At 38.4% G+C, this 16,062-nt stretch overlaps 1 protein-coding gene across 1 annotated transcript; it reads right to left on the reverse strand.

The window, feature by feature from the left end:
• Nucleotides 1-997: 997 nt before the first annotated feature.
• On the reverse strand, nt 998-15,788 carry LOC136872614 (uncharacterized). The gene is made up of 2 exons (XM_067146415.2): nt 15,644-15,788; nt 998-1,318 (listed from the first exon to the last, which is right to left on the reverse strand). The coding sequence occupies exons 1-2, from the start codon at nt 15,656-15,658 to the stop codon at nt 1,085-1,087; spliced, it is 249 nt and encodes an 82-aa protein (XP_067002516.1). The 5' UTR covers nt 15,659-15,788; the 3' UTR covers nt 998-1,084.
• Between the last annotated feature and the right edge of the window lie 274 nt (nt 15,789-16,062).

Here is a 16,062-nt window from a genome sequence, read left to right on the forward strand (position 1 = left end):
GTGTACTTGGAAGGGTCCGTGTTGTTATTTTGTACAGTATGTACAGTGTTATTATAAGTGTCTATAAATATCATGCTATTATTTTTTTAATATTACCGTATATTTTATCAATTATTTCCTGTTGTGAGCAATTTTAAGAACCATAATATATCCGTAAGTCATGGAGATACCGAATGTTGGAAGGTACGAGCTCTATTATGTTGAATTTATAATTTCTTTCTCTCCAGGCGTTTTTGCTCGTCGTTCTTCTTTTTGACTCTAACGCCTATAACAATAATTCTGCCCCGTGTACTCTGTAGACACGCAAAATGGCTTATTACTCCACATACGAGTGTTTTCGTTTCGAAAACAATAGAGTAAGTGCATTTATCTTGATTCTTTGAAGTGAGCTTTATTTTATGGCAGAGAGACCCAAAATTCTATAATTGTCCTAGAAATTTTTAGCTCAGATGTGAGGTGCTAGCCCTACGGTTATAATTGTGGTATAAGGAGAATATATGAGTTGATATCAGGTTTATGTGGGCAACTCATACCTTTCCACTTGGAAATTACATTTGTCAAGTTCATTCTCCAGGGAATCTTGCAGGACGTATACGCTTTACCTTCTTGAGCAATGAGCTGATTGATTTTGTATATTGCAGTTCAAAATCAAGTCTTATCTTGTTCAATTTTGACAACTAAAACTGCTTATCAAAAGAAGTTAATCTCAAGTGACGCATTATCCCTAATATAACCCTCTCATCCTACATTCCCGTGTGTTTAAAAGGTGGACACAAAATTTGGCGTGCATGGAGAACACTTATCACCAGATCAGACTCGTTTTGATTCCACCTGACAATGCCGAGCCTTTCTATTTCATTTCTCTTGCCTTCTTTGACATGCAAATGCTGCGTTCAGATCAACATCCCACGTTAGCCATCTTGTCCGCTGGAAGGTTGTACATGGAGGTATTCAATGGAGGATGATTCCGGGAAGTGATGAAATTAAAACACAGAAAAAATAAAGATACTTTATATTAATGCAATTTACATTCAATATTTAATTATGTTTTGTCTTTTACAAATTCGAGACCGTATTCTAGTTGTTATGGTTTGTGAACGCTGCCAAGTCCACCACCGTGGTGACCTCCATGGTGAGGTCCTCCGTTAAATCCACCTCCTCCGTGATGATGTCCTCCGTCAAAGCCACCTCCTCCATGGTGGTGTCCTCCATCAAAGCTAGCTCCTCCGTGATGGTGTCCTCCTCCGGGATGATGAGAGAACTGTTCTGGCATTGCTGACACTAGGTATGCTGCTATTGACAGCACAGCGAAGATCATCTGCGAAGTGAAAAAGGAAGTTGATTATGGTGGCACAGCATTTAGAGGTCAAAATACGAGTGCTGAGAAACTCAAACTAGAATGAAATGAAAGAGACCCATTGTACTTAGAAAGAATTCCCTTTCACTCATTTCTTATCACCAGGAACTAGCGAGATGGTATTAGTTCGTTGTGTTACAAATTGTATCATTATATGCCTTTTATATTAATTAATTAATAATAATCATTACTATGCCGGGTTCGGTTTAAAACTGTCTTTTTTTTTGGATCACAAGAGGAGGGACAAGGGAGTTTCATGAAACTTGTGGAGCGGGTAAGATCTTACCTTTATTTCGTTCAGAAGGTCAAAAGGAACAAGGCCTCAGAATAAGCCTTAAACATAAAACTCGATGTAGGTACCTCTCTTATGGAATATTGTTAATGGCAAATTCAGAATATTATTTATAAACTTGTTTGTCCATACTTTTCCGATACAGAGAAAAGTAAGGGAAATATCAGTGGCAGTTATGTGGAAGTTAAGTCCAATGGGTAGCTGGTATGTAACTATATACAGAGTTGCAATCGAGGTCATCCCGGCGACGATATTTAGTTTTTATATCGGAACAATGTGATTCGTGTGAAAGGGAAGCCGATCAGCGGGAAAGATCTGATTACGAAAAGAATTAAATGCGCTAATTTCCCTGTTTATAATACATGTTTGCGCTTTATAGTGCCAAGTCTCCAAACATTTGCTCATATATCTATTTATGGAAGACGATTAACAATTACAGTTGATTTAATAACAAGAAGTGTTTTGTCGTCGTCATATGGAAATACAGTATTATGTACTAGGCACTTGGAATATATCCGAGGTAACAACCGCAGCCTTCAGAAATACTAGTTTAAGTACTGTAAGACTAGTAAATACATATCAGAATATTTTTATTGAAACCTGGCTCAATTGCGTGTGAAAATAAAAGATTAAATTTATTGCGAATACTATGTATATCTGGTAATGTCTACAGGTGACGTCAAGATTGCTGTAAGTGACTGATGGATGAAACGTGTTTTCGACGAGGCCGACGAGAAAGACAGGCCGCGGCGCGCACGTCATACACCGAATGTCACGTGACTCAGCCGGTCTTACTGTAGAGAATGCATCCCCAGGCTAACGCGAGAGACTATCGTAGCGTGGTAAATAAAATACATTTAAGCGTATTTCAACCTACTAAAATAACACTACTGAACTACAGATCAAATGAAACATAGTGTCTCTGACTATCCTTGGTTGAACAAACACTAAAACTCTTACTGAGGTACAGATATGTACACTTAATAATGTTCATGGTTAATGTACAAGTAATCCTATATTCGCACTAACATTCATGTAAGAAATATCTTATTGAATCCAGGGCGAAATGTAGGCCTATTGTAAGCTATTTACATCTCTTACATTTGTTCCACTCCGTACCTGGCGTCAGCATCATATCCAATACTTAAATTTTGCTACATACGTGGAAGTTACATTGGAACCACCCTATTCAATTATAAATAAAATGAAATAGAATGTATCTTACTAGCCTTGGTTGAAAAAGTCTAAAAATCTTGCTGCAATAAAGAGATGCACACTCAGATAAGTCAAATGTTGCTAATGAAAGTACAATTACGCCCATATTTACAATAACATTCATGTATGGAATATCTTGTTGAATCAAAGGTGACAGGTAGGCCTATTGTAAACTATTTACAGGTCTTAGATTTGTTCAACTCCATACCTGGTTTCAGCACCATATCTAACAGTTAAATTTTGCTACCTTCCTGAAAGTTGTCTTGGAATCACCCTATTCAATTAGAAATTAAATGAAATAGAGTGTATCTTACTAGCCTTGGTTGACAAAATATAAAAATCTTACTTCAGTAAAGAGATGCACACTCAGATAAGTCAAATATTGGTAATGAAGGGGGTTAATGTACAATTAAGCCTATATTTACAATAACATTCGTGTAAGGAATATCTTATTGAATCCAGGGTGAAAGGTAGGCCTATTGTAAGCTATTTACAAGTCTTATATTTATTCCACTCCATACCTGGCTTCAGCATCATATCTAATAAAATTTTGCTACCTTCCTGGAAGTTGTCTTGGAACCACCCTATTCGATTAGAAATTCTAGCCTTGGTTGACAAAATCTAAAAATCTTACTTCAGTAAAGAGATGCACACTCAGATAAGTCAAATGTAGGTAATGAAAGTGGTTAATGTACAATTAAGCCTATATTTACAATAACATTCATGTAAGGAATATCTTATTGAATCCAGGGTGAAAGATAGGCCTACTGGAAGCTATTTACAAGTCTTACGTTTGTTCCAATCCGTACCTGGCTTCAGCATCATATCTAATACTTAAACTTTCATTTTCATATATCTGTAATTAAATAGGATATGAATGCATTACCTATAAATCCTCAGCACTGGTGTTGTAATTTATCCAACTCGTGTACTGCAGCCCAACATTGCTGAATGATGTGAACAACGTTGATGTTATATACACATTTTTGTAAATTAGTACTTACTTACACTTCCGCACACAACACTATGAATGTAAGGAGCTGTTGCACAACACCAACATATTCACATAAACACAAAATCTCCGTTATTTCCTTCCATAATCCACAATAAACTAGCAATAACACCGCTAGTTATTCACTCTACCATTGCTGGGACTGGTCCTATCACGTGACTTTAACGGGCCATAGCCTGTATTTCTCTTCGGTCTCGGTTTTGGATAGATCGATATCTGCATCATATCTGTACATTCTTATTTCGCGACCTGAAACACTTCGACGGTACTACACTCCTTGAAACGGAAATGTATCACGTTATGCTATACTGCTCCACGCTTTTGTTAAACCAAACCAAACCAAACCCCAAGGCACTACAGCCCTTGAAGAGCCTTGGCCTACCAAGCGACCGCTGCTCAGCCCTAAGGCCTGCAGATTACGAGGTGTCGTGTGGTCAGCATGAGGAATCCTCTCGGCTGTTATTCTTGGCTTTCTAGACCGGGGCCGCTATCTCACCGTCAGTCAGCTCCTCAATTCTAATCACGTAGGCTGAGTGGACCTCGTACCAACCCTCAGGTCCAGGTAAAAATCCCTGACCTGGCCGAGAATCGAACCCGGGGCCGCCGGGTAAGAGGCAGGCACGCTACCCCTACACCACGGGGCCGGCACGCTTTTGTTAGCTATACAGAAATTACGACATTACAAGCACCAATTTTCTAAATGAGCATGTCATTAAGAGCTACAAATATTTCCCATTCTATCGAGGTAGTCCAGCTCTGTGGTGTAGTTGTTAGCGTTATTAGCTTCCACCCACGGAGGTCTTGGTTCGATTCCCAGCTGTTCCACGAGATTTGAAAAATGGTTCGAGCGCTGGAACGGGATCCACTCAGCCTCGGGAGGTCAACTGAGTAGAGTGGCTTCGATTTCCTCCTCAGCCATCCTCGAAGTGTTTTTCCGTTGTTTCCCATTTCTCCTACAGGCAAATGCCGGTACGGTACATAATTTGAGGCCACAGCCGCTTCCTTCCCTCTTCCTTGTCTATCCCTTCCGATCGTCCCATCCCCTAAAAGCCCCTGTTCACCACAGCAGCTGAGGTAGCCTGGGCGAGGTACTTGTCCTCCTCTTCAGTTGTATTCGCAAACCGAAAAGTCTCACGCTCGAGAACACTGTACTTGAGGCGACAGAGGTGGTATCCCGAAGGAGAAACCAGGAAGTATCAGTATAATTCACAGTCAGCTTTTGATTATTTCAAGGGAAGGGGTGAGGAATTAGAGGATGCCACGTTGCAAGTTACAAATAAAGCATTGTGAAGGATGAGTTAGTTCACTGACGTTAGCGTGCAGACTGAAAGCTGAAATACATAACATTCTGTAATGAAGATGTATGTATGAACGTATGTACTCAGAAAAACTTCGAATAAGGAAGAAAAAAAGTTTAAAATACACAACATATTTATCAAATTTCAATTTCAATTTCTGTCCGAATTATAGTCATGGATGTTTAAGGATGTTTAAGGAGCACGAACACTTTTAAGGAGACTCTGAAATACCTATTGAAATGTCATTGGAATCAATTTCATTATCAAATGCAGAAAAACGTTAATGTTTTATTTTAATTCCCCACTGCACACAAAAATCTTCTGGTTTAGGTAGCTAACATGTTATTGCGGATGAGAATGTTTAGAAATTGTAAGAATTGTAATATACTGAGAAATCAAATGTGTACAGTCGTGTGACAGCATTCTTTGGTAATGTCAGTTCCTCGTATGTGTATACTGTATACATCCTACAATATTATGTTTAGATTGCACTTATAATCAACCTAGAGCCAGAACGTTTAATGAATGATTTCTTCTATTGTTTGGAGTTGGTAACAAAGTACACCAAGCAGTATGATAAGAATTGCAAAAAGCAAATATCGCAACCTTTTCAACGGTTTATGGTGAAAATTGTTACATGTAGGTGTTCTGCGTCTTGATTAATATCGCTGTTAGAGAGGATGTTTGTGGGCTATCTTAAAGCATATCCAAAAAGCTAGGTCCTCTTCAAGGGATTTCATGTATTTGCAACCAAAATATAACGGTCACACAGGGAATCAGAAATCAATCGACCGATCATTACGCAATAATGTTTGTTGTCATTCAGAGTTCACACAAAGCCCTTACTACCACAACGAATGAGGTAATCTTAATATAACAATGTTTTGATTTTGTCCTTAAGCATCTCCATTACTGTGAATGAATTCTTCATGAAACAATAAGAACACCGTGGTAATGAAGTAAGACTGACTGACGTAGCACCAAGAATGTTTTTACAAGCCGTTTCACGTCGCACCGACACCGATAGGTCTTATAGCAACGATGGGATACGACAGGACTAGGAGTGGGAAGGAAGCGGCCGTGGCCTTATTCAAGGTGCAGCAGTAGCACTTGCCTGGTGTGAACATGGGAAACCACGAAAAACCGTCTTCAAGGCTGCCGACAGTGGAGTTTGAACCCACTATCTTCCAAATGCAAGCTGACAGCTGCGCGACTTCTCAAGTATTTGTGCCAAATACATATCCGCAGTAGGAAACGCACCCAAAACAAAGAAGATCGAAAGGTCTTGGGTAGACTGTAAACAGTTTTATTCTAAACTCATTAACGTACCCGTGCTTCGCTACGGAATTCTTCATTGTGTACAGAATACGTTGTAAGTAAGATTGTATTAAATTGCATAACTCTTAACGTTACTCTAGAAACGCGACTGGGAAGTCACCAAACGTTTTCATTTTAATGGCATACTCATTCTCCACCTGACTTTTTTACATCCTCAGAAAGACTGTCTTAGTGGTTTTCCCAACTGAAATCAACATAGCTCATTACAACGACGCCATTAGGAATGTCGCAATGCTCTCATGTGAAATACTCGATCGAATGAAAAACCACTCATTTGCTCACTTTTTACGGACAGTACTGCACTGTCGATCTAACAGTCCAACGTTCCAAAGTTGGAATTACCAGTCGGCAGACAGGCGTGAGCTGGAACACTCTTTAATTGCGGGGAAGGGGGCGAATAGTGTAGAATCCCAGCGCAAAAATGATGCCCTTCTATTCATCTGTTTAATACGAGTACCTGTAAAGTCGGAAAAATCTCAATTCACTACACTGGCGGGTGGGGGTGGGACAATCTGGCTTGGAAGCAAAAATTTTCCTTCAAGCCAGAGGAAAAACTCCTCCCTCTTCGCTGCTGATTTGGAATAAAATGAATGTAGAATTTAATAAAAATGAAGAGGAAGAAGCTTTCTCTTAAGAAAGGGCGCTTTCCAGGGTTGAATTTCGAGTTATTTAGTGAATTGTGCTCATAAGTGTGTCTCTGCGATTAATCGCTTAAGTGTGCACACTGATCATTCCAATCAGCGCGTCAGAGTAGGGATCGAATAGCAGAAATACTGTGGGTTACGTACCAGCAGTATCAGAAAATGTATGAACCAGAGGACTGGCATGCTAAAGAAGAAAGTTAACTAACTCCCCAGCTATTTTCCGATAATATTCAGGCAGGCTATTATGCTCGGTACGTAGCAGTAACCCCATCTACTCGAGATGAGTGACAGCATAAGGGACAAAGAATATCACAACAAACAATGGTCAATGTAATGTTATTGCTGATCAATTTTATGAGCTTTCGATATTTTGGCCCTTCACACTTAGTTTTCTTCCGACTCTGAAATACCATTCTTACCATAGTCGGTACGGTAAAACAACAAAACATAAATGATCGGAAATTGTATTCTCTATAACGTTTTATGGTGTAGTACTTTTCGATAGGACCAATAACATATGTATTTAAACATTAAATTTTAGGCGCCTTCCCCTGAACTATCATTTCATCCAGGGTGAATACAATTTTTTATGGCTTAGACTGTAGTTTCTTATTCCCAGACTCTATATACCGATTTTCATTACATTCTGTTTACCCATTTTCTCGTGGCTCGGCGCTGACATGGACTTAGCAACAAAAATACTAATTCATGAATATCTCTGTTATGAGATATTCATGAATTTGTTATGTTAGCCGAGACGGTAAAAATGTATACAAGAAAAAAATATCGGAAATTTAATTCTATATAAGCTATGTAGTATTTATCGATATGACCACTAATAACATAAGTATTCGAGAATTAAATTTGAGCCTTCCCTAAACTGCCATTTCACTCAGCGTGAATAAAATGATTTATAACCTAGATTGTAGTGGTGAATTTTCCGACTTTACATACCAATTTTCATTAAATTGTCTTCTGCCGATTTCTAGTGATCCATGCATACAGACAGACAGACAGACAGACAGACAGACAGACAGACAGACAGACAGACAGACAGACAGACAGACAGACAGACAGACAGACAGATATAAATAACGGAAAAGTAAAAATATCATTTTCTTGTTACTGTGGACATGACCGATACAGAAATACCATCCTTTTTAAAGTCTGTTTAAGAAGCCGTGCTGATGCAAATAATTTATTAACTTAATCCACTTCATTTTCCGTCGATTAGATACATGAATTCATTTTCATTGTAAAACTGAATATGTATTTTAACTACAACCCTAGTATACTATATAAAATAGGGTTCCAAACTGCTTTGGATATTCAATAATAATAATAAAGTCTGAGCAATGTACAGACAAAACTTTTCTTTTATATGTAGATAAAAGAATAAGCGCAAAACTGCCCCGGATTCAGAAGTGTCTGTCCGGGAAAGTAAATGTGTTTCCCAAGAGCATGAGAAAGTTCTAAACGACCAGTAGAGAAAGGTTCTTAACTACTGCTTACAGCCGTTTTAGATAAGGTCTGGGTGGTAGTATACAGTAGAAAATGCGAAGTTTCCTGTGTATAGTCGTTCAAGAAAAAATGAGCACTTGGTACACTATAAGTTCCTAGCACAAGAAAAATGAACCTAGAGAGATACAATGTTTTTCGTGCGTCTCCACGGGGTTTGTTTTGATAACAATTTTTAATGAAATATTACATGCGGGGAACATGCAATAAAATGCGCTCATTATTTGTTTATTTGAACAGCTGTATAATTCCCTGTATCTATGTATTTTGGTTTGCAAATGAAGCCAGTGTTACAAAAAGTGTCACACTTCTTGGACATACTTTATTTTTAAAAAATTGAACCTCATTACAATGACACAATATTAAATCGATTCTGTACGAAAACTAGTAAGGAAAAGACTGTTCAGTTCACTTCCTGACCTGGCGAGTTATGAGCCTTTACGGGAGCAGTTCTGTTATCATTATCTGACGTGCACCTTAAGGAAGTTCCTGGGCACACTGTCCCTTTAATTATCTCATGTCAGGGTAAAAATATCGTTCAGAATGAAGAAGGCTGGTGTGTAGAGTTCTAACACTCGAAAAATTAGTGTCTCCAGAGAAAGGAAAGCAGTCGTAAACGTTGAAGAAGAACCTAAGATAACAGAGAGAGAGAGAGAGAGAGAGAGAGAGAGAGAGAGAGAGAAGCAGCAGTAAAAATCCGAGTGCGAAGTCGATCGAGCAACTTGAAGCAATGCCGAACCAAACTGACTGTGGAATCGTGAACTTTTGTAGGTATAGTTTAACTGTAATTAAGAGGGTACAGGAAACCTAAGATTTAAAATGCCACAATTTTTGGAAAGCATGTGGGAACCCACTTTCTGGATATTCATGATCGACCATCAAATGGGCCAATTTTGGCCTGTTAATCCTCACACAGAATGTACCGTGCACATTATTATTATTATTATTATTATTGTTATTGTTATTATTATTATTATTATTATTATTATTATTATTATTAAATTTACGGCATACCACATAAAATATGGTGCAGTATTTTTACATTCAACAAAAACTGAAGTGAATCATTGAATCAATCAATCAATCAATCAATATTGATCTGCATTTAGGGCAGTCGCCCAGGACATCCTGCCGAAACACGAGTGTTTTAATGTTCTGTATCCCGGAAGCAAACTATAATAGTCCAAATTTTACATTTTTCATATTGGACATAGTGCTACTGTGCGCTTTCTGCTCTTTCTAGTGGTATAGAGCACGATGTCCAATAGCCAACAATGACAGAAACAAGGATGTCCAATTCCATTCCATTCAGAGGCAAGGAACACCATCTGGACATACTGTAACTTTATTTGGCTCTGACTCAACGTGGATTCTCTGCTCTTCATGGAGCACTATGTCCCACTCAGCCCACATTGTTGATAACATTGAGTATCGTGTAACACTGGTAATGCGACAGTTGTTGACAGAGTAATATAAGACTGTTGAACAAAAAGCTGCAGTGTTTTGTGTAATGTGTTTAATGAGCTAATTTTATAGTGAAATTCAATTCATTTAATTCATGCAGATTAATTCCTATTTAATTCATGAGAAAATGTTGCCCAGGAGACAAAGACTACTACAATTAGCGTTGGATACTGTTGAGGATGGAAATCATCAACATTTGCAAGGTAAGCAATAAAGTTATACTGGGTCTTATACGAACAGAACCTTAACCTTAACATGGTGAAATATGAAGACATGCATGCAATGTTTATTATTTCCTTGCATTTGCACAGCTTGCATCTTCTGCAACAACATCCGAATCCACTGACGAACAAAGCAAGTACCGGCTGCGCGGTGTAGGGGGCAATACGTCCGCCTATCACCCGGTGGCCCCGGGTTCGATTCCCGGCTGGGTAAGGGTTTTTAATCGTAAATGATTAATGTCCCTGGCCTAGGGACTGGGTGTTTGTGTCGTCCTTAACGTTCCTTTCCTCGCATTCAACACTCTACACTTCCTCTATTCCAATTACACAATATCTCAATAGGTCGACGCCCCGAACAAATAGCATTTAAAAAAAAGCAGTTACTTTAGTAGATAATGCCACTAGCCAGTCTTATACTTTGTTACACCGGGCAAGTTGGGCGTGCAGTTAGAGGCGCGCGGCTGTGAGCTTGCATCCGGGAGATAGTGGGTTCGAATCCCACTGTCGGCAGCCCTGAAGATGGTTTTCCATGGTTTCCCATTTTCACACCAGGTAAATTCTGGGGCTGTACCTTAATTGAGGCCACGGCCACTTCCTTCCAATTCCTAGGCCTTTCCCGTCCCATAGTCCCGGAGCGACGTAAAGCAAAATAAGCAAAAATTAAAAAAATAGTCGTTTGTTATGAGAGTACGGTTGCAACATCAGGGACGGACTTCGTGTTCCATCTCTGAGAGAGAAGAAGTCAGGAAACAAGTGCCACCTGTAGATTTATTGAATGATAATTTATTATTAGTAGCCGCAGTAGTGAACCCGATAACTCTGAAAATGATAAAAATGATGTGCCTTGATAATCCTGTTAGGGCTGTGAATAGTGTAACCGGCAATGAAGCCACGATTAATAGAAAGGTTTTAAACAAAACAGTAACTCGTCATCAACGAAATCCATGTCAGTGGCTACAAAGCAATCTACTCAGCAGGGAAAGCTTACGTAAGCGGAAAAGCTAAGATTATACAGGACAGAGTAATGAAACCGCCATGTTTCTGTAGACTGCGTTGCCATGAATTAATTACGGAAATATAGAGGACGGAAATATTCCGTTCATACTGGAATACACAATAAAAGTAATGATGTGAGAAGGCAGTTTATTTTTTCGTGCATAGAAAGGACTGGCTTCAAAATCGAAAGCCAATTCTTTCACATCCAGATTTTCGGTGAACAAGAGACTAGTACCAGTATGTAAAGCCATGTTTTACACTTTGTAATTCCAACACAGTTTCTATTACTGCCTTAAAGAAGGAAGTGCTAGACGGATTGGTAGAATCTTATCAAGAAAGGAAATCACACTCCAAGTAACAAAACTACACAAGTGATTATAGATAACATTTGCAATCATACTGGTTCTTTTCCAACATACGATAGTCACTACAGCAGAGAAAGATCGGAAAGGAATTTCTTATGGTCACATTTAAATATTGAGGAAATGTATGCTTTATATCTGGAATTCTGTGAACAAGATAATACTGAACCTTACAATGTAGCTAAACTTGTGGCACCTGCGATTCTTTTACGGTAAAACTGGAAGGCAATGCGACTCGGCAAGAAAGATACGACTTATAATGTGTATATGATACACATCTTCTGGAATCTAAAACAATGATATGAAAAGCATGCATACACAAATTGCAAAGTAAAACCCAAAGCATAAATTAATAATGACCGATCTTCAGAAGTGTCTGCCTACTCTATTTTTGACTAATAGCATTAGTCTCTACAAAGGAAAACTCTGGGCACTCAATTTTACAATATTTGACTCCTCTGATAGTTCTGTTTGTTGCGTGATGTGGGATGAATCCAAAGGGGGACAAGGAGGCAACGAATTAGCTTCAGCTCCTTGAAAATGGGCTAACTGTACCATTCCAAATTCATATGTGGAGGAAATTACTATTTGGACTGACTACTGTTGTGCTCAAAATACGAATATGTGCATGATCATGTGCTTTTTTGGATTTTACACAAGTATCCACAATTCAAAGTCATAACGCAGAAGTTTTTACTGAAAGGACACACACATATGGAGGCTGATACAGTGCATGCCATGATTGAAAGAAAGAGAAATAAAATGAAAGCACTTTCTATTGTGACGCCTTGGGACTGGCAGAAGTCGGTTCGTCAATTCCCGACCCAATACAACGTTTGCAACATATAATTACAGGACTTCAAACACTTGAAAACTCTTTACACTTTCTCTCAGATTTCGCCATTCAAATTCGGAAAGGTAACCACAAGTAAGCAGCCTCTGTTACTTTCAACATATGTTCAGTTACAAGTTCGCCAAGAACTTCAAGAGAACTTTAGACGCAAATGTAAACTTTCTAGATATGAATCTGAAAAGGAATGCAAGAAAATTTCCAATGCTGTCTGCGAACTTTAATGTGATTAGTGAAACAATTAAGCCAAGCCATGATCTATTGTCATTACTACCATTTCTACCATCAGAGTGTCATACATTTTACAGGAACATGAAATATGTTAATAACATGAAGGACTACCCAGAAGAGGATTCCGATGTTGACCGAATTGTGGGCATTCTTGCCATGTTTGTTTATGCGCCTGTTGAGGTTTTAATGTTGCCCATCAGCAACATTACTACCTTGAATCAAAATAAGTGTAAACTGCTAAAATAATGTCTAACAAATTATCAAGTATACAGTAAATAAAGATTTTAATTTGGAGACATTACACACCAAGTCACCTCTAAGATAATTCTTTTCAGAGGCAAAGAACATCGTGTCCATTTAAGCCCATTTTCAAATAATAGCAATGTTATTTCATTACATTTTCACACTGGCACATGTACATTAGTCAGTACTCTTCACTTCAGCCACAGGATAATTGCGATAGAACTTTCATATAAATTGCAAATGACAAACAAATTCTTTATTTGGCTCAACTGAAAAATACTGCTTTTGTGACATAGTGTAGTTTGCTTCCAGGGTACAGATGCGGACTCATGATTTTGGGGAAAATAACTATCTTCCTTATATAGTTAGAAATACCCAGGGCAGTTTCACTAAACTGAATGGAAAACGGAGGATTGAAATTTCTTAAACGAGGGGATATCGCGTTACACTTCTAGTGCTTGAGATTTTAGTTTGTAAACTACCGAAAATTATGATGTCGTACAATTCTGTTTCTGAACCTAATAATGGCATTTCTATTACTAGACAACGATCAGTCTTAACCAACTACCGTTCTGTTCTTGAAAGGTAATAGAGAGAAATAGGTGACTGGTGAATAGCAAAACATTTCTTTTTATTCTTGAATACCACTTCAGTAGCAACTGAATAGGTGTTGAGTGTGGAACATAATATAAAGTCCCACGTTACTCATAATTGATTTTAAATATACAAAGCTCCTGTGTTTGTCGGAGTGTGTTGTGTATTGTTTCATTACTAATAAACATAATTTCATTTTCAATGCCACCAAAAAAGAAAAGATGTTGTTTCAACAACCAATTGCAAAGTGATTTCCCACTTACATAAACATTGCAAAGCAATGATATTGAAACTGTTTCTTGTTTTCGTAAATGTAGTCCCGTTTATGTAACAGTCATGATGGACGATCTGACATTACGGATCGTAAAATATCTAAAAAAACCTCAAAATTAACCTTCGAGCTCTTTTAACCTGATGAAACATAAGTGTTTTACTCTTGTAAAACCTGACAATGAGTGTTTGGAATTGGCCGTAAGTTAATGAACTATTGCTTTCAATACAGTCAAACACAATCACATTTTAATTCAATGAACTTTGACTGTATAAGTTCGGTAATCTCCAGGGAGACCTTTCACAAGTGCAGGTCGACTGCCAAGATAACTGACTGCACTACCTTCCGATAAAACCAGCACAAAATTTAGAGGAATCAACCGAGCAGGAAATGTTTCCTGTAAAGCAAAAATGATCTAAATAGAAGCATTTGGGCTGTGTCGCTCATATTCGGAATAACAGTATTTAGTGTGCAAGTGAGTTGTTCTCGTTGGATAATGAAACTGTCGTATGTAAGATGTTTTTAATATTTTCATATATATAGACACATCCCGTGTGGCAAGTTTGCAAGAATTAAACGATTTTTCAGATGTCCAGTACAAGCAAATTCTTGGACTTACAAAACTCAGATGGTTATCGTTGGCATCGGCAGTTGACAGGATAATTTCTATGTTCCCTGGTTTGAAATATTACCTTTGTTCACTGGAATTTTGTAGAAATTCTTTGACGAAAACACTTTTCATTTACGCCTTCTGTTTTTGCAGAGTCGGCTGAAATGTACAACACTTGTATTAAGATTGAAAGCGAAAACGTGACAGCGGCTGAACTCCTATCTGCGCTTCATTGACAGTATTCGCGATAGGAAAATAGAACATTATCTACCAGATAAGCAGAGTCGTTGCTACATATCTGTATATAACAAAAAGAAGGCGATATTACGGAAGTAGAATTTTACAGGCTATGTGACGTGTTCTAAGACATGTGCCTTAGTTAAATCGAAAAGTGGGTTTCAAAAAAATCCAGTAGGAGATCTTTCGTCTTTATCCTGAATATTTTTATCTAAAATGATGTTACATGAGCTGCAGCTAAATAGTCATTGTCAGTTGTTTTAAATAATTTCGTCGTTCTTATATAGAACAGTTTGTACCTCGATCGGTATAAGCTCGTAGGGAAAGTAACAAAACACAAGTGGCGGAAACTGAAATCCAGTAAGTGATAATTTGTGGAGGGGAGATAAGTGGATTCAAATTTTCACTAAAGTTCATGATAAACATTTGTAGTAGAGAGTTCATATTTACTCTCTCTAGAACCAGTGCCGCCTTGGAGCGTATTTTTTCAATTATGAACTCGTTATGGACGGATGGACCATCCTAAGGTATAGTGTATAAAAATTAATACATTCTCTGGCTACTGGCGAAGAGCTAATTTTCAAGTTTTGCAGCGATATCCACGATCCTATGGAATATCGTTTTAAGCAATCTTCGTACAAGTAATGGAAGTTCTTGGAGATGTGAAAGTAGGAGGCTTCCATTATACCTAACCTCGGCACTGAACGTGGCAGGAGATTTATTCCTACGGCCAGCCACCATTGCTCTGGTGTAGGCCCAGTGAAAATCACGGCAATGCGCCTCTACGGAAGTGTAATTCTCGTTTGAATTTCTCAACTTCCTGACCGAGTATCAAACCCACATCCTTCCGACTGAACCTCATAACAATCCTCTAACCTATGGACACTTACCAGAAGTCTGGCCATGTTGATGATGCTGTTTGAGTCTTGCAGGTAGACGAGTGTTAATCTAGCCTACCTCTACCAGCATTATATAGTGTCCTTACAGAGTTCTCTGTTCTCAGAAGTGGTTCTCTTGAGTGGACAGTCTGTTGACTCAAACACGAGTCACGAGGACACTAAATATGTACAAACAGCAAAACAATCTTAGCCATGGGAAGAACCCATTTATAAGTACAACTTAAGAAGCATTCCTTTATGACCAATTGACACTGAAGTAGGCAGGGAAGTCTGTTGCTAAGCCCGGGGCTGATCACTGTACGCTTGTTGCCGGGTATTGCTCCCTGATAATGGGAAATGTTTCTAGAAACAATTTTGAAACTGCTTCCTGTGTATCTTACAGCACTTAAAGAACCTGAATAATGTCAGGG

The sequence above is a fragment of the Anabrus simplex genome, chromosome 4 (genome assembly GCF_040414725.1).
Source record: "Anabrus simplex isolate iqAnaSimp1 chromosome 4, ASM4041472v1, whole genome shotgun sequence".
NCBI lineage: Eukaryota > Metazoa > Arthropoda > Insecta > Orthoptera > Tettigoniidae > Anabrus > Anabrus simplex.